General features: G+C 39.9%; 1 protein-coding gene across 1 annotated transcript in view; it reads right to left on the reverse strand.

The window, feature by feature from the left end:
• Window positions 1-26,959, reverse strand: part of LOC118079914 (protoheme IX farnesyltransferase, mitochondrial) — a 97,752-nt gene extending 70,793 nt beyond the window's left edge. Inside the window, exons 1-4 of the mRNA XM_035104664.2 lie at window positions 26,819-26,959; window positions 23,316-23,439; window positions 22,409-22,733; window positions 17,814-17,938 (exon numbers count right to left, since the gene is read on the reverse strand). Of these exons, the coding sequence (XP_034960555.1) occupies window positions 17,814-17,938; window positions 22,409-22,733; window positions 23,316-23,408 (543 nt within the window). The 5' untranslated portion in view covers window positions 23,409-23,439; window positions 26,819-26,959. The remainder of the gene's footprint in view (window positions 1-17,813; window positions 17,939-22,408; window positions 22,734-23,315; window positions 23,440-26,818) is intronic.
• Window positions 26,960-27,345: the final 386 nt, after the last annotated feature.

The raw sequence follows: 27,345 nt of genomic DNA on the forward strand, positions 1-27,345 counted from the left end.
GGGGAGCTATGCATGGACTGCTTGCCCTTGACCAGTAAATGAGCACCTCTAAAACAATGAATTAATTATGCATTCCCCATGAGTTTGGAGACTGTGCTTAATATGATTAGTGCTGCTGTCTACCCAACTTAAGTGTTGACGTGTATTTTAAAAACTGAAAGTGGGGTGGGATGTCTTCTGATACCCAGAACATTAATTCTGAAGTCTTCTTAGTGTCTGCATAATAAAAGTGGAGCCTTCTCACAAGTGCCATAAAGGAAACAGGTCAATATACATGCACATACTCTACTGGTACTGTCTGAGGTTGTTATTCTTCATTTTCATTGAAGACAAAAAGGGGAAAATGAAAGAAAGGAAAAGCTCCCTCCCCCCCTTCTGCCCCCCAGCAAATGTATAACATTCCAAAACATTACAATAATGAAACCATAGAAAGCAGTTTCCTTAATAACTTGCTCAATATTACCTTCTTCTTATTACCTATAATATTCTACCATATTTGACAGCTAATTTTCAGCTTCCTTTTGCAAATATGCTCTTTTGTGTTTAAAGAGTCAGCATTTTCACATTCTCTAGACATGCATAACAATATTTCAAAACTATTTTATTTATGCAACGGATTAAATAGTGCATATGTGCCACGGCAATTTACCTAACAGTACTTAACAGTTTCACAGCCTACGAATCACCAAACTAATTTTACATGTCTATCAAGATGATTGTTTCTAATGTGCATTTCTTTGTAATAAATCTTAACTAAAATGGCTATTCATTTGTTGAAAGTAGCGGTAATGACTCATTGCAGAGGAGAAATAACTTTAAAAAATTAAACCAACACAAAAAAATCTAACTGGCAAACTTAAATGAAAAATAAGGGGGGGGGGGGTCTTTACAGTTGCTATGCCACAAAGGAACCCAAGTCTAAATGCAATTCATCCTGCTTCCTTTTGAAAGCCCATTTGCAATTTCTCACAATTCTTAGAGTAAACCCTTGCTGTTACCACACGATAAGATAAATTTGTAGTGTTGAACTGCGTATTGATGAGAAAGACAGTGTTGATTATAGCTCCTGGAAGACCACCCAGCTAGATAGCCGCATGCAATAACAATTTTTCCTCTTTGTCAACTCATAAGAGCTCATGGCAGGATAAAATTGACTGTTGAACACTGAATATAGTTGGGCATTTAAAGGCTGGAATCTGTACCTTTTGCAAGCTTAAAGGAATATATTCATGCTAGCTGTAGTCTGATTCTATTTACCTTTAAGATAAATAATCTGCAACACCAGTCACTGTGAAATAATTCGGCTACAAAAACTAGTCATGCAATCTATAGAACTTTTCTTTTGGAAGGCTTCTTATCAGGAAGGGGGGGGAAGCAACTTACCTGCTGTGTGTTAGGGTGATTATTTCCATGCTAGACACTCTAGTGTTTAGCAGAGATCTCCACATTCCACAACAACATATTTCACTTTACCACAGTTATACCAGTGATAGTTCATGAAAAGCACTAGATACATTTATGAATGGCAAAAAGGCAACAGCTATTTCCAGTTACAGCCTGGACTGGCTTAAAGAATCCCATAACCTTCTTGGAGAGGATGACACAATAATGGCCCGTTATTTTTACTCATTGATTTCCCTATGTGTTTTTTTTTTAAAAAAAAAAGACATCCAAATGTTGTAGCTGCATGCTATTTTTCTCTCTTCACGATGCCTTATTTCTCCCCTGCAAGCCAGCCACTGAGCTCAGGGCAATAAAACATGCTGCATTCATTGGAGAAAAGCTCTCTCTCTCTTCTACAAAGTTGTTTTACTTTTACAGGAGGTGTTCAGAAGAAAGAGTAAGCCTATTTAGCCAGAATGATCAACAGCTATATAACATAAAAGATGAAGAAACCAGCTTTCCTAACAATACCCAGTTTAAGTTGCTTCCGAAAGGACAGGGACAAGCAAAGGTAGATATAGTATCCTCCATACTGGCAGGAATAAAATCTAGAAACACAGAAAATACATCACTGAAAACGAGTCAAACACCGACATGGTTCAACTTAATATGGACAGATTAAAGATATTTTGACTAGCTCTGCAGTTAAATTACATGCACCTGTTACAGCAGTATTAGTAGCACCTAGACCTCACTGCAAAAAAAGAACATGCTGGTCTACAGACATTAAACCCATACAGATTGCATTTCAAATGCTTAGCTCTGGAACAGAGCAGATTTATGCATCAATTTCACAGTTTCCTTGGGGTAAACCATTGACATAAAAATAATTCCACCTAATATACCATAAAAACAACATTTCTTAATTTAGAATCTTTACTACAAATTTGTATAATTAACTTTATGATCTGCGTAAAAAAGTGTTTTATCAGCCTCTTGTTTGCTTTATGTATCTGCAGTCTTTCCACAGCCAAGTTATATGAATTAAAAGAGAAAATTCCTGTTATCAGGCTTAATTTTAGATATTAATAAATTCAGTTATTTTATTCCCACATAGCTTTCTGGGCAGTCAAATAAATGAATTAAAATTGAAAAAAGCTAATATCATTGGTATTCCACTTCAAATTTACTTCTCAAATCTATCTGTTATCAGTCATCTATACATAGCTTACAGAACTATAGCCAAATACAGTTAATATTTAGGAAAAAGGTATTGGTGGTAACCTACCCCTGCACCCAAATCTGTTCTGGCGGGTTTAGGGCACCCCCAAACAGATTGGGGGAGGGTGCAGGATGAACAAGGAGGAGCTAGGGAAAAGAAGTCCAACTGTACAGGCAGAAGTACTTGCACTAACAGAACAACTTCATCAATTACAACCCATCTTGGCTAATTTTATCTTTCTTAGTATGCCAACCAAACAATCAACACAGCTAGGTAACTAAAGGGTCATTCAGGCCTATTCTGATGTTAACTTGTATTGCTGCTGACTGTATTATTTTAATGACTGAATTCTATTTTTTTGTTTTACTGTTTGTATTTTATCTGTAATATATATTTTATTGTCTATTTTGTATGAAACACTTGTAAACTGCTTAGATATTTTTTCTGAAATGTAAAGTGGTATATAAATTACCTAAATAAATACCTGAGGTTTAAAAATTAAACCTAAATAGAAAGTAAAAGACATTATTTAAAGTATAAAACACCTGAAAAATAAAAACATTTCTTGTGTAGCTGAAACTTTAGGCATTTTTGTGGATGCTGAACAGTTCCTACCATCCCAGCAAAACAAAGCAAGTTATGAGATCAAGAATTTGCTCAATGTGTGATTGCACAATTTAGTTCATTATGAACTTGCAGATAATAGGGATAACTCAGTTGCAAAAAGGGGAGGGGGGATGGCTTGCATTAAAACAAATATCACTGAATACAGGCAAGGAAAGATAAAGTTATTTGTGACTAAGATCATAAGCACAGCAGCTATGAATAATTTCTGCCCACTCTTAACTGCATCTAATATCAGAATTGATAGAAACATTCAGGAAAATTTAAGGATAATGTAAAAAAGAAAAGTGCATGATAACTTTTGTCAAAATATTTCGAGCAACTGAATTAGTGTCTAAATACCCACACTCTTAATTTTGCACTTCCCCCAGGAGATCATACTATCCCTTAATCTCAGATTGATTGTAAATGTTCCACCCTGCCACCCATATCTGGAAAGCTCCCACTCCTTCAACCAGTCACAATTCCCAAGGAATCCTGCCCTCAACCTACCCACTGACAACAACCACACCTGAACTTTTCACCAGGCAATGGAAGAGAAAGACATTACCAGGCCATCCCATATAATAGAGGGATATTTGCATGAGGTACTAGAATACTGAAGATGGAACTATAGGTGAGTCAAGAGTGAGGGAGACAAAATATATCTGTCTCCTTTTCTTAAAACAAACCATTGCAAACAGTTCAGCAGCTGGAATTCAGATGCTACATTTATGATTATGACTATGTCTAGATTAAGAAAACACACTTTATTCCTCTAACCACCACAAACCGGTACATAATTCAACCACGTACAATACGTAAAATGTTAGGAGTCAAACTGATGATTTACTCTGAAGATGCTGCAAGACACATCTGGTAAAGGGAAAATACTTTTACTAAAGCGCTACTAACAGATGACCGTAGTCTATTAGACTTTTCCTGATAACTTTTACATCTGTCATTAATTTTCACTTGGTTTTATCTGCTCTCCCAACCTGTATCCAATTTCACCTTGGCTTGCATTTTATTGCAATCCCGATGGCAAACCCATCAACCAAAAGCACTAATCACTACTTAAGAAAGTATACAACTAGCAAGCGTATTGCTTTCCTTTACCTAGTAAACACAGTAAGTTCAAATGATTTGCACACAATAACCTCAATGGGGTTTTAAAATGCTTCTCTTAAAACATTTAAATATGAGCTGCTTCTTAGAGTATATTGTCTATGCATGGTCCTCAGAAGGGTTGACCAAGTTCGGAAAGGAACGAGACAGAAACTTCTTTCGCATGATGCACTGGGGGCAAGCCTGTAATTTAGGGCTACCTTTTAACAAGGCCCCTTTAAACCTCAGCACTATCCTGAATGGCAGTACTTGTAAATATATCTCTGCTGCTCCCTTGACAGAAAATATACCAAACTCTCAAGTATCCATTTAACACCCAAGGGTCCTACCTGTCTTTAAGGAATTTTTATAAAGTGGATGGTGACCCCAGGCTATTTGACTACTTTGTAGTAAGACATCAATGGCATTAGGAAAGAGATTCCTTTGATCATGGTACTACATTTTTAAAATCCTGAATATTTCACCCATGCATGTACATTTACACTAAATAAGAAATATGCTACAAAACCACAAATGAACTCCACTGTAGTCTATGTTCCCTTATTAAAGTGGAATCCTTTGATATTTCAGCAATAAAAAAATGCCTTGATTTGCAGAGATACTTCACTGAATAAAGTTCCTTCCAGCGTGTGCTTTTCAAAGGAACCGCACAAAATCATTACAAAGTAGAAAACCAAAATACGTAATAATTATTGTGATCAGTTAGTAAATCCAAGGAACAGTGGGCATTTTGCAGATGTTAATTCCCCCCCCCCCCACCTTCTACTCCGGCAACATAAAAAAATGGAAGAGAATGTAAAAAAAAAAAAAACCTATTCTACTGAAGCATTACCAAATTAATCACAGTTACCAGCCATTTCATGTTTGTTTTCTGTTAGGGAGATAGTTTTCTCTTCTAAAATGACTAAACCTTTTTTTTAAAAAAGCCTTGGAAGAGAAACAAAGCTACTTGCTAAGCACTCAAAGAACATGAGGGTGTGAACATCTGTGAGGAAGGATGACGGAGATCCACAGCTAAATCATTAGTTATATTAAGATATGAAGCAGACACCCTAAGAATGGCATAAAATGTAAATGAACTTTGGAGTATAGCCGCTTAATTTGGCAGCTGTTTGACAACTGCAAAATAGAAAATTGACCTCGGACAACTGTATAAATGAAACTATTAAGCCAAAGAATTTCCCATGGAATGATACAATATACAGTACAGTAACTCTTCACATGGGAATAGATAAACGGCAAGCTGGAATTTTTATTGTCTTTGAAGATGCCAGTGTTAAACAGACTTAAATTTCACAAAGAGCAGCTATGTGTTATATTGTCACAATGTTTTAAGAAATGGAACTCAGGGGTACCGAATAATTGTAAAGAAGCATTTGTACCTTGTAGGAATTTTTTGAGTAAATTCTGGTAAAATTAGAACTTGGTCAGGTAAATTCATACTGAGATGTTTAAATCCTATCATTCCTATAGTTCTGAAATCAACCCTGGATACTCAAAGGAATCAAGAGACTGGTTTAGGTGTGCCTGAAGGACTCTTTGAAACAGTTGGCCCATATTTAATTATACACTTCTTTTTGTATGTTCTATCAAGTTAGTAGCTGTCACTGATCAACAACACAACACTGAAAGTGGCTTAATTAGCATGGACTAACTTGGGATACAGTGACTCTCACTTTTCCTGTGAAGGCTAACTACATTGAAACGTAAAGACCAATAAGAAGCCAGACTTAGTTCACATAGAAAAATAAGCCTAGCCCATGTGATTACTTCATTAATTGCTCTCCATTTTAAGGGTTATGTGGATTGCATCCCATTTTCCTCCAAAAAGGTCATTCCATGTTTCTAGTGTACCTCCCCCCACCAATTCTGTGAGCAGAAAGTGTACATTTCCCCCCCTTAAGCAGTGATGGGAAATTAAGATATGAAAGCTAGGAGCTAAATGGCACCTTAAACCTTGGTTATGGGCACAACAACAGAATGTCTAGGCACACTTTTTAATAACAAGAATACAAAGCTGAAAATGAACTGCAGCTAAAATATTATGTTCATTTTTCACATGGTCTAGTCCTTCCCCTGCCCCCCCCCTAATATTCTTAAGAGGGTCTCTTCTCCAATCTTCAGAGAGTAGCTGGAAGTGGGGAGGCAGAAAAAGGTCCTCATTTCCTTCCACTCTGCAGTTTTAATCTGAAATCTTGGGCACAGTACTGCGCCCAGAGCTCAGAAACTGCTCGTGCTAATGAAATTCCCTGTTGCAAATTGCGCCAAGAACAATGGGAGTTTCAAACACTGCCCTAAGATACACATGTTGTGTGTGTAGAAAAGAACACGTGGGAAACGGCCGCAAGCTTTTTCATGTCTCTCACACAAACACCAGGTTATCCAGCAGAAGCAGTGATGAGTCCAACTAAGTCTGCAATCCAAGGCACACTTCTAAGTAAACATGCAGAACACTGTACTCTTACTAATGAGGTTGAGAGTAAAGGCCAAGCCAAGTTTGTGTTCTTATATAAAATCAAGACAACTGAACATGCTTTTTTACCCTTCAGACACATGCCACTAGAGCAGATGTGACTAGTCTTAACCATAAAGAAACTTGTAACTTATGATGAGAAAAACTGTAATGTCAAAGAGTAGACAGCCAGGATTAAGCAGGCTGTCCTCTACCGAGTACATTTAAACTGTCTAAGACTTTTGAGAACTCTTGATAGAAACATCCAGAGAATCATGCTATTTTAACTGCCTAGTTAAAAAGGGCAGATGTTTAGTTGGTGTATAATGTTTTTCTCCCGGTTATTAATACAGTCTGGTTGGGCAAAACCATTTCTCAAATATTTTTGTAAAAAGAAGCACTTCCAAATGGACTGTTTTGTCTCCTGTGCTATTTAATAAACAGAGGACTTACTTTCTGAAGCTGCTAATGTACCTTGTAAAAGGTCAATCCAAAAAAGTTCCACCTATATATTTTTTTTAAAAAAATAAAGGATTACGTGAAATGAAGCCCCTTCACTTAACTGAAAAAAGCCTCTGCCTGAAATGGGTTGTCATGAGTCTACTGGTAACATTACGTACAGCTTGGCTGTAATAAGAAACGAGATGATGTAGAGAAGATAAACAGAAGAGAGACATTTTGCCTGTGGTACTTCAAAAATGTTTAACACTTGTCTTGGCACTGCAGGCATTAATTACCATCTACTCTTTCCTTCTGATGATGTCCAAGCATCTAAGTTGCAGATATGTTGCAGATATGTCTACATACACACAATAGTTTTGTGCCATTGGCGGTCTTAATTCCTATCAAGAATTAATAGACTGAAAACCAAAGTAGATTATCAGTGATAAGAATACCAGCAGTACAGAAAGAATAGGTGTTGTCAACTTCTATAACTTCAGAGCAGAAGCACATCCAAAGGGCAACAGCAGTGATAACTGAACAGGAGTGTCATGCCATTCCCTCAGATATTTCATTTATTAAGTGAGAAACGGGCTGTTTTTCAGTAATATTTTTCAATATTACTGTAAATATTACTACATGTGTTTTTCCTAAATGATATTATTGGTAGGTAGGGGGGCCATCTTATTAGTATATATTTTACTTTTTCTGGAATTGTGAAATAGTCATTCCTGAAAATGGAAAGTTTTGCTTTTAATATCATTAAAACCATAAAAATAATAATTAATTCACATCTTGGGTTATCCTTGAGAAAATAGATGAAAGTTATTCCTGGGCTCCAGACATTATTTTTAAGGCCCAAAACGCATAGAAATTCCAATTCTGAGGCTATTTAAAGTAACTTTTGGTAGATAAGTAGCTTTCCACTAATATTTTCATCACTTAACAATTTGTTGCCATACAAGAGGCATTCTTAATCTGAAACAGTTCAGGCAGCTACCCTACAAGCTAGAGAACAAAACCTAATCATTCTTGTATTTTAAGAGATAAATATATTTTGGAATGTAGTGCCACTGCAGATTACACAGGCAGATTAATTTTATTAACTACTAAGTTTTCTCTTTGTCTGATGCTATCTCTACATTCCATCACTGCAACCCTTTAATAAGTCTTTGTTCTTCCAGCCATCGGTGCTTCTGGGGGTAAATTTGGCACTGTATCTAAAGGGAGCACCACAACTAAAGTTTTCCTGAAGATCAATCATAAAGGTAAATTGCTTCCCCTCTCCCAACTTTCCATTTTTTAAAATAAAATAAAAAAGTTAAGTAAATTGACAACATGCTAGTTTCTCATAGCCTCAACCACATCTGGACAGAGTATAACTTAACCCTGATCGTAAACCTAATTTAGAATATACTCTACCAAAAAACCACATGGATGAAGAGTGTGTGTGTGTATGTTATAGTTTAAGACTGGCTTGCAACAAATATCTAGTTCACAAACTACCTTGTGCTGCTTTTCTCATCACTTTACAAGAATCATGACCTTACAAGAGAGAAATAAACATGAGAGGCAGCAGCTTACAAATTGCAGCAACAGCAAAGTCAAAGAGTGTCAGTGATCACTGAAGTTGCTGGAGCTAAGATCTATGACCCACGCTCATATACATTGCAAGACAACACTCTGTGGTGGCACCTCACTTGTGGAATTCTCTCCCAAAGGAGATACTGTTGTCTTCTTCTTCAAGGACCTTTTGGCATCACCTGAAGATGCATCTTTTCCTACCAGGTATTTGGGTGTGGAGATTAATGATCTCTATTTTTATGCCTGCTGTTGAACTGCCATATGGTTGTATATATACTGTTGGTTTTTAACCATTTTATTGTGTGTGGTGTGGGTTAGAATTTTCTTGGGGTTTGCATGCTGTATGCTGTCCTGGGACTCTATGGAATGAAAGACAGGCTAAAAGTGCAATAAGCAAACTCATATAAGTGAGTAGAAAGTACAGTCAAAAGGTTCACTCATGTGAACCTGCTCTACTCAAACACCTTAGAATAAAGTTTACCATCAAATCTGTTGCTGTCTAATTAGCATATTTCAATTATTATACCAAAACTGTTTTGTCTACGTATTGATCTTGATTACTTGTGAATCCAGAGCCTCATGAATAAAGTTACCGTATTTTTCTGTGTATAACACACCCGTGTATAAGACACCCCCTATTTTGGGGGACTCCAAATTAACAAAATGGGGGGAGATTGCCTAGAGTTGCTGAGCTTTTTGGGGGGAGGATTGTCCACAGTTGTTGAGCTTTTTTTGGGGGGGGGAGTGGCCCAGAGTTGGTTTTAGGGGGGATTGCCGAAAATTGCTCACAGAGCTACACTACTGCTCACGCGCGACACAAAGGCCACCTATGGTCTGTCCCATCGCCGGCAGAAGCCGCCAATTGCTACATCAACAGCCCTTGCCACAGCCACCAATAGCAAGCCCAATAGTCGCTGGCAATTTCCTGCTCGCGGTAGCAACCTATCCCACATCACCCCTATGCAGTATCCTTCTATAAGACAACCCCCAATTTTGAACATAAATTTTTAATAAAAAAAATCCTTGTCTTATACACGGAAAAGTACAGTAATTGAATAAATGGTACAGGAATAAGGATAACATACAAAATGTGGCCTAAGGGGTAGGAAGCATAACCTAACATTGGATTCCAGCTCCTTGTTAAAAATGTGCTCCAGTCTCTATGCTGACTGAAGTGAGATTTTAACCAAGCCTGGAACTATGAATTTAGGAGACAGCCATTATCCAAAGTGAACGTTCTAGAAACAAACAGCCAATGAAGCATCTACTGGCAGTATTGTTAAATGAAAGAGTTCCCATCAGATTAGGAGGAGGTGGGAAGGTAAATCAGAAATCAATTACTAGCAAAATAAAAAAGGATGTAATCAAGTAACATCTACATGAAACTGCTGAGTGGGATTATCCAGAATGTGTATGTAGCTTGGGGTTCTTTTTGGATCCTTTGCTGTTGCTTGAGATCTCTGGTGGCCTCAGTGCTGCAGAGTGCCTTCCATCAGCTTCTGCTGGTGGCCCTTCTGTACCCCATCTGGACAGGAATAGCCTAACCTCTGTTGTCTATGCACTGCAAACCTCTAGGTTCGATTACTGCAACACATTATATGTAGGGCTGTCTCTGAAGACAGTTCTGGGCCCAATTCAAAGTGCTGGTTTTGACCCGTAAAGCTTTAAATGACTCAGGACCGCAATACCTCAAGGGCACCCTCTCCCCATTTGAACTGACACAGACCCTGTGATCATCATCAGAGGCTCTTCTTCATGTGCCTCCTCGATGAGAGATCTTGAAAGGTGGCTCCCTGTTTGTGGAATGCTCTCCCCAGGGAGGCTTGCCTGGTGCCTTCATTATATATATGTTTAGGTGCCAGCGAAAACATTTCTCTTCAACCAGCCGTTTGGCTGATAACATTCCATGGCTTTTAAAATATGCTTGTGGGAGGGGGATTATAGGTTTGTTTTTGTTTTATTATGTATTTTGTCTCCGTATTTTGTAGTTTTCTGTTATGGCCCATCTTCATGTGTCTCAGACAATCATTAATTTAAAGGGGGAATCTTCTATTAATTATTGGACAAAATAAAAGGGCAAGTAGTTCCCATATTAGCTGCATAATGCAGACATTCTGTTCTTCTTCTGATTGATGTTTATTATGAAGGGAGAATTTTGCTTTACATTGTTTCTTACAAAACCAACATTTTGTTAGAAGTAGTCTTGTAAGGCGAACACAAAACCACCTGTATACGCACATGCACACGCACAATGGGCTTTCTAAGCTAGTGCAGGAGGCTGCTCTCAGCTATAGTATTTTAAGAGGGTCTCTGCAGTGAGTTGTCAGAGCCTGGTTTTTTTAAAAATTATATAGGAATGCATCTCCCTTTGTGCATATAGACACTATCAAGCAATGTTAAAACAGCAGTGTTGATATAAATAGGAGAAAGAGATGATGTAGTCCTACTTTACACCTCTGTTGCATACATTGCTTTGTTATAAAGCAGGTAAGTGGGGTTTTTTGTCACCCTAACTCATACCAGAAATGTTTGCCAGTACACACTCAAAACTCTTAGCAGCCATGACGTCTCCAAAGTATACCTCGGAGCCACAGGATTACAAGATGATCTTTGGGACCAAGAACCAGCATGAATGTTGCTCCACGTTGACACGCTTCATATTTATAAATAAAGCATGACTAAATGAAACAATTTATGAAAAGGAAAATAACTTGTTACTTTCTCTAGTTTGTTTCTACAGCTATTTTTTCACCCTTGCCAGGACATTTAATTCAAAATATAATATATGCACACAACACAAATGCCTGCAAAGGTTCCCCTCCTCCCTTTGCAATCTCCTTATGCTACATATTCACCATTGGTTATGCTTATTATCTGAGACACTCTCCTAACAACGGCACCCACTAATTTATAACATTCTTACCAAGATCCTTTATCAAGTTTCAGCCACAGGTCAAATAATTTATGCTTTAGAAAGATGATCTCTGCATTTAAAATTTATTGTACTTGTGGAGGTTCGGTCTCTAAGTGCTCATCATTTTCGCAGCTCATGAAATAATACCATCACTGGTCAAACCATTTGTCTTCAGTATTGCGGATTTCTTGATGCTCACCGATTTAGCGGAGTTACAATTATGAATCATCGGACTAGCCATAACTTATGATCCTCACAGTAACCACTAATGAAGGTTGCCAAGCAGTTAAAATATCAAAGCAGCATATATCAGAACATTTTTGAGCACGGAGATAGACTTCCAGTGTTGCACTTCCCCTATATTTATTATATACTGTAAATTACATCATTGGCTGCCTCCTACACTGACAGCCTTGCACTTCAGAGCTTAAACACCAGGTTTTAATAACCACCACTTGGCAATCTTTTGATCATCAGAGGAAGATGAAAGGAAGCGCTGCCTGCTGCAGGCTGTCTGCTCAGTCAAAACAAAAGGAAACTTCAGAGAAAGACAGACAGAGATGCATCAGGTGTTAATCTCAAATGAACTATACAGAAGTCAAGCGCATTGGCTCTCCATTCTCTATCAATTTCAAAAAATTCCAGGCAGCTACAAGTTGTCTCACCATGCCATACACAGGAGAAAAAGCACTTCCTCCATGTGTGTGTGTGTGTGTGTCTGTGTGTCTGTCTGTCTGTGTGTGTGTGTGAGTGACAGCACATTGTTCAGACTCTCACAGAAGAGTTTATCTAAACTAAATGAATCCAGTATTCAGATGTTTGTGGTTGTTCAAACCTTGTCTTAAAGTTTTTTCCCCCTTCCAAAGGAAGTAAAGGCAGTGAAGAACATGCTCCTTCCACGTTCTGTTGAAGTCAGAAGGCAGTGAGCTGACCTGCTCCCTCCTAATTAATACAATGTGGTTAGCTGTGTGGACTGTGCATTCCAACACTCCAGCCGGTATGGACTGATAAGGCTTGTAACCAACAGGAAGCCCCATCAGTTTTCACTGGTTTCTTGCTTTGCTGGAACCCCTCCCACAGGAAACTAAAACCACACCATGCGCCCACATAACACAGATCTCTTTCTCTCTGGTCTGGCAGGTGGCCAGAGGCAAAACCAAGAACAAGCACCACTAACTGAATAGCCTCCCTTTGTCTTTCTAAGATTCAACTAGGTGAAGTTCAGGAAGAGTCAACATGTCAAAATATTAAAATCCTGGTATTCATTCCTAACCTGGTCACCTGCAGTTGAGAATAAACTGAACAGATAAACGGATAAACAGCCAAGAACACCACCACCACCCTTTCCTGTGGGAAAGAGATGCATGGAACTTACCAGTTTGGCCAAGGATGTGCTCCAGAGCAGGGAATCGGAACAAGCGTCATTTTGGCTCTGTATGGTGTCTCAGCAAACCATCTCCAGCTGTCCTTCCAAAGTTGGAACTAAGAAGGGGATGGCTGCACAACCTCCAGGAAGAACCCAGCTCACCTCTGCAGCATCATGATTAGAGTATAACTGGGGCTCATCATGCTCACTAGAGTTGTAATGGTGATCAAAATGTGGAAGCCTACATCTAGGGTTACATCTAGATCAAAACCAGCACTCTGTGATAAATGAAATGGAATCTGAGATATTGTTTCAAAACTGGCAAATATCAAATTCTGCCTAATAAATATGTTGCTGTGTTTTGCACTAATTGTAGTTTCCAAATGGTCCTCAACAGCGCTTTTTTCCCCCTAGAAAAAGAGGTTCCAGAACTCTCCTTTTTTTAGGGGGAGCACCCACCCAAACTTGTTGAGCTGTCTTTAGGAGCACCTGCTTGACCCAAAGCCGCAGGGAATTTTTTAAAACTTTTGCCACCAACCTACACCGCCATCGCACCACTGAAATTGCCCTGCCACCCACCGCCCCTGTTGCGCAGCCCTGAGCGTCACGCAGGGGTACAGGACCACAACAATACAGACCTGCCAGAACACAACTAAGAGGTGCTAGAACTCCGTTCCAGTGAGTTCCAGCTGAAAAAAAGCCCTGGTCCTCAAAGGGAAGCCCAGGTGCAATGCATTTTTGTGCTGCCAGTGCGTGGTGAGCTAGGCTAGGCTACACTTGGCACAACCACCCATCTCCTGGCTTTTCTTTATTAATTTTAAGGAATGTTTATGAAAACAAAAATTAGCAAGTATTTTACATCAAATGCCAGAAGTACAGCTATTGCAGATGTGCAATACAATTATCTGAGGAAAACATTCCCCTCCTGCCCCCCACAAATCAGAAGGGGATAGTATAACATCATCACTTTTGATTTGTTCTCTTTCCCTGTGTGTTGTTTTCTTTAATTTCCACTGTACGTTTTAGAAGTTCAATACAAGATATGCAATTCCATCTGCTTCTTTTTCAAGGTACAATCACTCAAACCCTAACCATGGCAGTTTATCTTTCAGCTACTAAATTCAAACCATTTTAAACATCCTGCTTTCATCTTTACAATCTTCTCCCACTTTGAACCATTCCACAGTCTCAGAAGAATGCAATTGACTTCTAAGAGGAACATGCAATCTTTCAATATTTCAATGTTGTACGGTTTGTTGTAAACAACACTACACGTTTTATCTGCATGGCAGTGCCATAAATCAATCTCTGAACTCCAAAAAAAGAAATTCTTTCCACATAAAGATCTGACACTACAAAAGCTTGATTTTCAGTTTTCATAAGGAGATCAGAAAATAGGTTTACAACCCTAAAATGGGTATTGAACTAAACTAAAAGCAGGTTAAGAAAAGCAACTGAGACTGAGGAAAACATAATTTGCCTCCAGGATCACATCACAGGGTGGGATTTCCATTTTATTTTCCTACTTGTTTAATAAAACAGAAATGGGCAATTAATCATTGGGATTTCTTTCCTATTCTACCCCTCCAAGGACTTGAGGGTGGTGCATTATAGTACACATATACACATTGTGTAGCTCAACAAGCCTTTTGTTCAAGACTTTGGTGGAGCTCAGCTTGCTAGAGCATGGTACCGATAATGCCAAGGTTGCAGGTTCGATCCTTGTATGGGACAACTGTGGGGCAGGGGGTTGGACTAGATGGTGCTCAGTGTCTCTTCCAACTCTACAACTTTGTATTTGTCACTTGTTCAGTGATGTTGCCTCCACCTGCCTTGTTGCAAGAAGGTCCTCCTGCACTATACTGCATCACCATACTTGCAAATGCTGATATTATGCCATATGTAGTTTGGCTCTTCTGTGATGCCGGCATCACATGAAAGCAACCTGTCGCTCAGCCTCAGTAACAACCAGTAACCTACTCCACAGGTATATTTTGAGGGAAAGCACAAAAACTATAAAGGCTCACATACACTAGAATACTGTAGAAGCATCGCCACCCGACCCAACCCCAGTCACCATTCCCCCCCTCCACCTCTTTCCCCCTTTTCTTCCTAATGTAACACTAATGTCTCACAACAAATGAAACTGATCTGTAGAAAATGCAACTGGAAAAAAGAGACATTGCACATACTTTTGTAAACTAAGAAATATATATCTTTTTAAAAACTATACAGTGGAACCTCATGTTATGTCCCATCCTCCTTGTGAACACTTCGGGTTACGAGCTCCGCTAACCCAGAAGTAGATGCTCCCAGTTGCGAACTTTGCCCCGGGATGAGAGCGGAAGTCGCATGCCAGCAGCGCAGCAGCAGGAGACGGCATTAGCGAAAGCGCGCCTCAGGTTATGAACGGTTTCGGCTTAAGAATGGACCTCCGGAACGAATTAAGTTCGTAACTGGAGGTACCACTGTAAAGGCTCTGTGAACTCTGCCCTATACACATTAGTAGTACCGTATATGCTGGCGTATAAGGCGACTGGGCGTATAAGACGACCCCTTACTTTTCAAGTTAAAATATAGAATTTGGGATGTACTCCAGCCCTTTTTTGGCGGGGAGGGGAGGCTGTCTTCTCCAGCACTCAAGTCTGCAGCCGGGGAAATGGTGGTTTGTTTGTTTGCTTAGTTATTGAGAGGGGGAAAGAAGCCAGAGAGAGGAGAGATAGAGAAGCAGAGACATCGATCAAAAGGAGGGAGAGGGAGAGGGAGAGGGAGGCAGAGACAGCAAAAGGGGGGGAGAAACCATAGAGAGGATAGCGATAGAGGGGCAGAGACATCGGAGGCTCACACAGCCAGCGAAAGACGCTGAGCAGCAGTGAAAGAGAGAGCGGAGAGAGAGACAACGAGGCTGGCTCAGTGAGCAAAAGGGGAATAGAAGCCAGGGAGAGGGAGAGAAACCACAGAGAGGATAGCGATAGAGGGGCAGAGACATCGGAGGCTCACACAGCCAGCGAAAGACGCTGAGCAGCAGTGAAAGAGAGAGCGGAGAGAGAGAGAGACGGAGAGATCCCTTTGCTTTGCGCTGACAAAAAGAGAAGAGGCAGCAGCTTGACACCAATGAAATACACAAAACTGTATCTCTGCGCTGATCCAGGTCACAAAGCCACGAGGGAGCCATTCTCCCTGGCGGGGAGCAGCCCCCTCCCGAGCGCGCTTCTTTGCGTTCATATGGTCACTGCATACAGTGGGGATGCGGCCGTTTTTGAGCTCCCCCCACCGTATGCGGTGACTGCAGATTCTTGGACCCGGCGTATAAGACGGGCCCCCAACTTTTGAAAAAAATTTCCTGGGTTCAAAAGCCGTCTAATACGCCAGTATATACGGTATTACTAGTACTAAAAGCCAGTTCTATTTCTCTGTAACATTTGAATCAGGAGAGGCCATGCAAGCCCTGGACCAGTGCTTGGATTCAGTGGTTGAATGACAACCTCTAAAGATGGACTTGCTGTGGGTAGGTAGTTCCTGAGTCCAGAAAATTAGTCCACTCCTTGCTTTGGATGGGGTCGTGCTCTTACTGAAAGAGTAGGCTCATAATCTGGGAGCGCTTCTGGATTGATATCTGTCACTAGAGGCCTTGGTGGCTAGGAGTGCATTTTACCAGCTTGGTTTGGTAAGACAGCTCCAGCCATTTGTGTATCGGGATAGCCTGACCACTGCTGGCTATGCGCTAATAAAAAGCCTTATGCAGAATGAGAACAGGGTACCAAAAAGATAACTTCATCCCCTACATACCCAGCTGACCACTATATTCTGCAGGAGGGCTTCCAGCTGATACAAACCTATCCAAAGGTCCATTCCACACGATGTCAGAATTGAACCTTTAGCATGGCAGCACCTACCCTTTGAAATTCCCTCCCATTATATGGCAGAAGAAGCACCTTCTTCATATAACAATAAACCAGTTTCAAGAATGTACACCTGAATTTTCCTCAGTCCCCCCCCCCCCAACCCAGCACTGTGTCTATTGTGTTTATTTTAACTACTGCTGCCAAAACAGGTGGAGTCTTTGGGAGCCAGAAAAAACTGCTTGCACCCCTACAGCCGCTTTTATACCATCAAAAGTAGCACCACTTTGACAAGGCTTTAAATGCTGTCTTAACTAGTACAGTGGAACCTCGGTTTATGAACACCTCGGTTTATGAATTTTCGGTTTACGAACGCCACAGACCCATCTGGAACAGATTAATTCATTTTCCATTACTTTCAATGGGAAAGTTCGCTTCAGTTTATGAACACTTCAGTTTATGAACAGACTTCCGGAACCAATTACACCCATGCTTCAGTTTATGAACGCTTCAGTTTAAGTACTCCGCGGACCCGTCTGGAACGGATTAATCCACTTTCCATTACTTTCAATGGGAAAGTTCGATTCAGTTTATGAACGCTTCAGTTTAAGTACTCCGTGGACTGTCTGGAACAGATTAATCCACTTTCCATTACTTTCAATGGGAAAGTTCGCTTCAGTTTATGAACGCTTCAGTTTATGAACAGACTTCCGGAACCAATTGTGTTCATAAACTGAGGTACCACTGTATTCCCAAATAAACATGTTATGCTTGATGTTAATATTTTTGTCTATCATCACACAGGAGTTTCAAAAATGAGTAACTTTGTGTATTCATGGCACTGAGCTGTGAAGACAAGGTAATGATGTAGCACTAACCTGGTTGATGGAATTAGCAGCGCAGGACGATAGGCCTGTGCCAAGGGAGGCAAGCAGGAAACAAGTTAGGTCAAACGGTACAGGTGCCATTGCAAATCCAGCTGAGGCAGTACTTACAACCAGGGCTGTAATGCAAACACACACTTTAGTACCAACATGTTAATAAAATAGATCACTTACAGTTTTGTAGCTGGAACCACTACATATCAATTACAATGTTATAAAGACAACTTCATCACAGACAACTTTGAGTTTTTCCAGCTCTGAGTCATCCTTACTCTTTTTGATAATACTGCCATGATAACAGTGTTCTCCCCCCGCCACGTGATTAAAACAGGGGAAATAGAAGAAGCTGCTCCTGCTATCAAATATGAGGGTGTGTTCCTATGTTGGCACATAGTAGTATGCTCTCTGCATGTGACCTTTAGCAACACGCCTAGGGTGAGTATCAATTTCCACCAAGCAACTAGGCATATTCCCATAACTAGGAAGCTAAAGTCACATGTGCAATCACTATCACACTACTCAGCTCTCTCTTCTACCCTTCTAGCCTAATGACAGTTAAAAAACAACATAATGAAAAAATTAAGGCTGAAATTAAATAAAGGAAAGATGGAGGTGGAGAGGTAAACCAACAGTGGTGCCAGAAAAAAAAAATCACAAATGACATATTTTGCTCCCTTCCTATTTGAGTTTTGTCAGAATCACTGGGTTTCCATTAGTAAAGGTAAATGCCTTCCTTTAAATTCTGACAAGAAGTTTTAATTAAATTTATCAGAGCGAATACTCAAAAATCTATTTATTTTAACAAAACACCAGTTCATTTATAGAAGGGGGGAGGGGGAGCTGTCTGTATGGCATTATCATTACAATGACCCTCAAAGAAGTTCTAACATACTGTAGCCAGTGTTCTAATTAAAGTCTCCATTGATTTCTCCAGATTAATTTCAGGCAGTCATTTCATTGCGACTTATCAGGATCTCATTAAAAGCAGCTGCACTACATTCTCATTTATCCAACTGGAAAAGATATTTCTGTAAGCTTGCCCAGTATCTCACACTCATAAAACAAAGTTTATGCTGTCAAGTGCATAATCAGGGCCTTGGCTAAAGCAAGCTTTAAGTGTATGCCTCAAATTCAGACCTAGAGACCTTCATCTATGTATGCCTTTATAACTTTTAGAGCTGCCTACTATAAAGTAGGGTGGGTGGGGAGGTAAAACTCTGGGTGATTTGAAGTAGATCAGCAAAGATTTCAAATATCTAACATGGTTGTTCGATAGCAACAAAATGACTCTTCCCACCAAACCCTACATTTTACCGCTCAAATGAAAATTGGAGTTGGGGCAGAAGTTAATTTTGTATGAAGAACTGTGATCTCAGTTCAGTTATTGTATTCAAAACAAAATCATTGGTTCAGAATTCTTTAATTCTTTCTCAGTCCTATCTTAAGTGCATTAGCTTCATTGCTGAGCCCAGGTAAAGGTCCTGGTTTTGGCCCATGACATCTTAAACAGCTTGAGAACTCGCTAATGGAATGCATTCTTCCATATGTACCTATCCATACCCTAAGGATAGGGTGGGGCAGCTAGAGACATTGCTGGATTGCCTGTGCAATCAGGTTCCCCTTGAGGAAGTTGATCCGTGCAGCAAGGAGGACTGAAGTCACCACCCATCAGCTAATGGGTGGCAACTTCAGGAGTACTTGGGGAACTTGGTCACACAGCCAATACCTGCAAAAAGCAGCTACGTCTAGATGTAAAAGTGGTTACACCTTTCCCATTGACTCCAAACTTTAAAGGAACAGACTCTGCAGATTGCACACTGACAGCTAAAGTTAAATATGAAAAAAATATCAAAAAAACATACTCGCATTCTACTACTTTGTCATATACACTAAAAAAAATCCATATATGCCCATCTCAAGGTTGCTTATGACTTTCCAATAGCTGCAATAAAATAAAAACCCAAACTCTTAGAACATTTAAAATATAGAAAATTAAATTTTAATCCCAGCCTTTTTCATTTGAGCTTTTAAAATGAAATCCCTACTCTTCAGAACTTCTATGCTAAAACTAAGTTGGAGGAAAAGGTGTGTTTCTTATTTAATTTGTGGGGGAGGAATTTGATCATATTACTGCAGGTTTTAATATTTCCCCAAGGAAAGCTACCATTCTCCTAAAATGCTTGGCATGAATGTTTTTCTCCTTACATTCTCACACTTTGTTCACTGAAACACTAAATATAAGAGTAATGCTAGTGGTAGGAGACTCACCAATTTGTTTACTTAGTAAGCCTAGATTTGTTTGGAGTAGTTATATATGTTTCATTAGAGGTTACAGCATGAACATTAAAAAGAGGCTAAGTACTTAAAGCATTCTTGCATTTAACAGTAATTTGAAACAAATGTTCGTAACACGTCTTGCAGAAACTAAGCAGGAGCCCTAAAAATAAAGCAGATTGTGATGCTATTTTATATCAGGGAACTTTTGGAGGAAGAGAGGTGGAAGTGTGAGCTCTTTATTTTACTTCCTCTGTACATCAAGAAAAATAAATTGATATGAAACTACAATATAGTACCTATCAAGAATCTGGAAAATCTACGGAATACCTTTGGTGTAATGTGCACGACTGCAAAGTCTAGGAGTACTATATTGGTAGGAGAACAACAACTAAAATTAGAGTAGCCTAGAAAACCAAACGTTTTGTACCCAGTATTAGGGAACCAAATAAGATAATGAGTTTTTTATTAAAACGTCTAGGAGATTTAAATGTTTAAGAACTAATTTCTGCTCTCAGTAACTCAATTAAATAAAGAAGCATTCTATCAATGAAGCAAAATATAAGCTAATGCTTATTCTCTATTCAGACTTTACAGTATTTGGTATAAATAATCCAAATTCCTAAAAAGTGAACACATAATATTCCCAAGCTTCAAAACAATTACTTCTTTTGAATGTTCACTTGTCCTTAGGCACCAGGGAAAAACCTTCCTCTTCAACCAGGCATTTGGCTATTAAAACAATATATGGCCTTTTAATGGTGTTTGGGGGGGGGAGTGTATTTATTTCTGTTTTTGTTATGTTGTGCATTTTGTTTTTGTGTGTTGCAAACTTCCCAGTGATCTTTGGATGAAGGGCGGTATTTAATTTTAATAAATCAATGAATTAAAATTGTAATAGCCTCCTTGACCCATGTGAGGCACATTATTAGCATCTACAATCATCATCCACTATGTGTAGCAAGTATATTTAATTCTAAAATGCAACCCACACAACCGCTGCAAATATGGGCTCTCATTTATGCCTATTTTGGGTTGTGCCAAGCTTCCCTGCCTGATTTGAGGTGATTACTTCCCTTCAGCCTCTTACATACTCTTTAGCAAGGCCCTCCCAACCTTCCAAAGAGGTTTTGCAGGAGAAACAAGTAAGAGAAAGATTGCTTGAGTGAGCTGCCAACTACTTGTGTGACCACTGGATACAGTGCTTTGATTTTGTATTAACAGATAGATTGCTTACACAATTACTTGGCCTGAGACAGTCTCAGCTTAAGGTACTGAAACTTTAGATTTGTTTAAATCAAGGTTAAACTGCAAAAAGAAAGTTATGACTTGTGCTGGCAGCACAAGGAATGGATACAGACTAAGTTCCCTTGTGGCCTGCACAGCCAAAAGTTACACCAACATCAGGTATAGTACCATGTTGTAGTACCCTGGTTATACCTATCCAGAACAGGTGCAAGAGCAAAAAAATTGAGCACCATCAAAGGTCAGGCAGGGAAGTTTTAATTTCTTTTTAACATTTTATAATTTTATTGTTCGGTTTTTTGTTTTTATATTGTAAACCACTATTATATATCTTGATGACGCAGTGGTTTATAACTAAATAACAGGATTTAGTCACATGCTCACCCAAATCATATTCCACTCACAAATAAAACATAATGAACCAGCAAGAAAGGTGTTTAAAATTAATGCATTCTTAAAGAGCTCAGCAGAGAGCCAAAAAAAATTCCCCTTTCTCCCACTCCATATAACTGCCCATTACTGCACATCAGCAGCAGTATATAAATCCACTCATGCTAGAAAACACAGAGCATAGAACTCTCTCTCTCTCTCTCTGTCCACATCACTTTGTTTAAGGGAACACTGGAGAAAGGGGACTTAGCCATCTGTTGCTTGCACAAAGATGGAAGGGCATATTAAACTTGGGTTTTCTGCTTTCTTCTCTAAACCCTTGAACACACTCTGCTTGACAATTCCAGGTACAAGCATACAAATAGAAATCTCTGCTCCACTCCAACTCAGGATGTAAAAAAGGCAGCTCAAACAGGTAATAAAGGAAGAACTCCTCATATCAGAGTACAATTGCTGTACAGTACATGTCTCCATAACCCTCAATTGAGTCACCCTCGATTGCACTCACCTTTCAAAGCCTGGCTACATAGCACATCCCAAACATGCATATTTTAGAGTAACGCCATTGAACTTTGCAGCCCTTACTTTTACAACAAGAATAGGATAATCATGTTTTTGTTTTTATTATATATATATAGCTAGCACAATAACCTATACTTCTGAAAGAATAACAGTATTACCTGTAAGTTTGATTTTGGACAAACGAGCTAAAATGCCTGGTAAATCATCCAGCTCTAGTTTCATCTCTTTCCATTGTTTTTCTTCCTTGGATGCAGGTCCTACTACAGTTCCTGTGCCTCCGGCGATTACTGTGGACTTCAGTGCTTCAGATTCATTAATAACTGGTTTCTCAAATGAAGGTGGCAGAAGAGGTGAAACCGATCTGACCTCATGGATAACCGTTTTTTCCTGACCTGAATGCTGGCCTTCAAGGAAAGGAGGTGCAGTTGATTCTGACTTCAACTTCGCTCGCTGGCTGAGGGCTTTGCTATGCTGTGTTACATACTGAAAAAACAATATAATTTTGTAAAATAAAATAAACTACTTTTTATTATAGATTCTGTGGGCCTCTGAAGCTATATAAGGATCTACAAATTTAATTCAGATTCTCAAAAGTTTTAGTTTCTACCACATTGCTTGGATACATACCGTAGTTTCACATTATCCCAAATACACAGAAAGATGAAAACCTCTCTTGAGCTATTGTGGGCTAGAGAGTAGTTTTAATTTGAGCTGTAAACTGTTTATGCTGTTTCAACAAGGAAAGTTCTTTGTTGCTGATATGCAACTAAAGCAAACTCAAGAGTAGACACAATGAAATCAGGGGATTTAAGTGCACTGATTTTGATCGGTCTATTCTGTGTATGAATCGGTCTATTCTGTGTATTTATAGAAAAAGCTTCACCTCACATCACTGCTCTAATCACATTAGTTATTTATTTTCCTTTCAAGAAGTTTCATGGAATAGTCTTTGTTTTCCCTTTGTAAGTAATGAATACTATTATGCAAGAAATCTATACAGTACAATGAATGCAGTCTTGATTTTCGCTGCCTTTTGTAGCACTACACAGTATTACACCAACTTACCATTCGCTTGATGAAATTTAACTGTTGAAATGTAACTCCTCTTTCTTTGGTGACTCTAAAGAGGCAAGCAAACTTGCATGGCATTTGCTGCATGGCTTTTGTCTTGAAGGTGCTGGAAAAAGTCCTACAAGCAATGGGGGAAAGTCTGAATTTACTTACAATAGAGATTAGAATGAAAACTAGTACAGATTCTTAGTTTCATCAGCAGGAAAAGATGCAAATGAAAACAAAGCATAAAACAACATAATGCCTGCAAAATCCAAGGGGAAGTCATTCAGTGTTTCCTTTCAAACAACCGATCAAGCTAATCTTTTCCACTCCTGCTACTGCCATTGGCTATAAAACTGTTTATAACTAGACAAGCATCAACAAAATGGTATATTTACTTAAAAGTAGGTATTGCCCATTAAAATAGCACCAGAGTTGAACATTCACATCAGGAGAACATTTCTGGTTTTTGCACCAGCTGCAATGTGTGTGTTTATTACAGATCTTAAAAACTACAACTATGATATAAGACAACCATAAAACTTCATTTTTAATTGTCATAGTAAAAAGTCTCATGACAATAAAGGCAAACACTAAAGCAATGTTTATGAGCCTGGTGTACGTGCTTCAGTTCGTCAAGTCGACACATCACAATTTCATTGAATGCTCACTAAAAAGTAGCTCCTATGTCTGGAACAAACAATTTCATTTACCTATTTAACATGCTTTTTTGTATGCTTGCACAAGTTACTCAGATAAAGTATACCTATTAGAACACATTATTTTAAATAGAAAAAGTGCATATTCTCTCAAAGGAACACAAATCTTGAGTAGAAAAGAAAGTAACATACTGTAAATCCATGGTGAAGAAGGGAAAAAATTTTTTAGCCACATACACATTTAAAGGAGAGAACAAGGAGAATGTTGAGAAAATTTAAATACTTCTACACAGTAAAACATTTTCTCTCTCTCCATCACGGAAACCCTGGTTTTAGGTACAGTACTGTAGTTATCTGCTGAACCTGTTTCCATTTTTATTCTGTTGTTTAAACTTTTATTGTAGGGGGTGGTGTTGTTTTTAATTGTTGCAAGTCACACTAAGCAACTGAATCAGTGTATTTTAAAGAAACACATGAGGCCAAAGGGGAAAAGTCAGTAAGGAAGGTGTGCAGCATCCTACCAAATTGCCCTTTTCTTGACATTTTTAACCAGTGCATCAGGGAATTCACTTAGAGAACTGAAGTCCACTTCTCCCCATCACATTAACTACAGCCCTGAAAAAGAGACACTAGTAAGTCTAAGTGCCTGAAGCTTTCTTCATTGCCATATTTCTGTGTAGAACTCTGCCAACATTTTCATTTACCTCCACATAACACACCTCCTTAAGGAAAATAGGAAACTGGCTTATACCAGAATCAAACCATATGAGAGCTGTTAGAAGACCCCTCTTCCTCTCAAACAGCTACAATTCCCAGTGTGGTTTAACCAACTATGCCAGGGACTGAACTAAGGGCATTCTGTAATACAAAGGATGTTCTCTACCACTGAACAACATCCACTGCCAATGTCTTATCTACTCTCAGATCCACACAAATCTTTCTTTCAAATCCTCCATGACTGTACCCTGTTAATCTTGCATTTTCATATCCCAAGAACTCACTGGAAGGACAGATCGTGAAGCTGAGGCTCCAATACTTTGGCCACGTCATGAGAAGAGAAGACTCCCTGGAAAAGACCCTGATGTTGGGAAAGATTGAGGGCACTAGGAGAAGGGGACAACAGAGGACGAGATGGTTGGACAGTGTTCTCGAAGCTACGAACATGAGTTTGACCAAACTGCGGGAGGCAGTGCAAGACAGGAGTGCCTGGCGTGCTATGGTCCATGGGGTCATGAAGAGTCGGACATGACTAAACGACTAAACAACAACAACAACAACCCCAAGAAATCTCTGACACTAACATTTACACCTGTTGTTCCATCACCACAAACCATCCAAAGGATCTCAGCTCCCTCAAAACGATCCACCCTTTGTGTCTTCCAGAACTTTAAGGGATGGTGTGGCTCTCCATTCTGCCAAACCCCTCCAAAATCCTTCTTGAGACCTTAGACACAGCCCTTTAGTCTTCACCTCCCACTAAACATAAGCCTTAAAACATACAGCTGTGTATCCTTGCTACCATCTTTTCTTTTTGTTCAACTAAGATAGTAGAGGAAAAAAATGGAAGAGTGGGAAAGCAGAAAAATATTTTTATCACCTTGCCTATAATAACAAAAACCCCTGCAAGCTATGCTTTTTAGCAAGTTGCACTTTTTATTGAAGGCAGCCCTGTATTGGGAAGTTTTTAATGTTTAACGTTTCATTATGTTTTTATATGTGTTGGAAGCCACCCAGAGTGGATGGGGCAACTCAGCCAGATGGGTGTGGTATAAAGATATTATTATTATTATTAATTATTATTATTATTATTACCACTACTACTACTGTATTAGGAAACACAGCAGAAGAGAACATTTAAGCTATTTTAGCTATTTAGCTATTGATTTATTTAGCACCACCTGTGTACATTTACACAGAAGAGTTATCACAGGCTTATAATTTAAAACTGACACCGACTTCAGCTCAGTAGTCAAGCATACATGCCTTGGGTCCCATAAAGGAAACCCCTTCCATTTAGGAAAAGCAATATTTAGGTTAGGAAAAGCCGGATTTAGGTTTGATGAGGCCCTAAGCTACTGAAGGCAATGGCGCCCTTTATATGTCCAGCTGTCCTTTGTCAACAACAAATTGTCACTGTTTTTTGTTTTGAATATATACTAAATGGTAATTTATGGACCTAATAGGTACCTAAAGCCAGTTGCACATGCAGAATGTAGGCACCCTATATACAGAAATGAGCAAACCAGTGATATTTTAGAGAGCAGGCTAGCAGGGGGAGCCCATTACTTACATCATAGGAGCGTGCACAACACAAAACACTGTTGCTGTATGTAGCTTTTATTTTGTTTGTTATCTTTTATTTTGGAAATGTACACCCAGGTGTTTTTTTCTTTAATTTTTCGGGGGCCCCTAAGAGAGTGGGGCCCTAAGCTATAGCTTGTTTAGCTTATACATAAATCCGGCACTGAGAAGGTCCCAGATTGAGATGCTCAGGTAGGGATAAGGAAAGACCTTGCCTGAAATCCTGGAGAGCCACTGACAGGCACCGCACATAACATTTAGTAAGCGGTGCAACGGTCTGACACGGGGCAAGGCAGGTTCCTATGACCTAGAGTCGCCCTTCCGAACACACGGGAGCAGAAGCAGTATTGCAAAGAGGAGAGGCGACAGGCAGAGAAGCCGGGAGGAGAGAGACATTACTTCTCCTGGCACCTTCTGAAAAGGCTGCGGCGTTGCCCCATCTCGCCTGATTTTGGCACCTCAGAGTCCCCGTCCTCCCCTCTCCTCTCCTGCCCCGACGGAAGGGGCAAGAGCTCTCCGAGGCCCCCCCCCCAAACAAAAACTTCTCTTTGGTACCTGCGGGAGCCCAAGGCGGTGCGCGGCTTAGGAAGGGCAGAGAGCGGGACTCGGTGCCCGCCCTGCCCTTCGTTCCCCTCAACACGGTTCCGTGGGCGCCGCCATCTTGCCCGGCATGATTGCCACCCCGCCGCCCTCCGGATTCCGCTTCACTTCCGCAGAGCTAAGGCGGGATTTCCGGGAGGCGCGGCGGCTGGAGAAAGTCGCGTTTTAAGCCTAGGCGCGCGCGGCGGGGGGAAAGAAGGGGCGGAGGTCGCGCGCTGCACCTGGCAGGTGCTTTGCTGGCAGCGCAGCCGTTGCGGTGGTGCCGAGCGGGTCCCTCTTCGTGCCCGGCGCCTCCAAATATGCTTCAGCCTCGGGGGCGGCGGGGGGGGGGGTTAGGAGTGGCTCCCGGCCATGTTAAGGACATCGTGGGGGGAAAGGGACCGACCACGCTGCTGTGTTTTGCGTTGACGGTCTTGTCAACAACGTGTATAAATAATATAGGATGGTTGCGCACATTATTTTCTATCCTGCAAAGTACCATC

This window comes from Zootoca vivipara, chromosome 2 (genome assembly GCF_963506605.1).
Source record: "Zootoca vivipara chromosome 2, rZooViv1.1, whole genome shotgun sequence".
Lineage (NCBI taxonomy): Eukaryota > Metazoa > Chordata > Lepidosauria > Squamata > Lacertidae > Zootoca > Zootoca vivipara.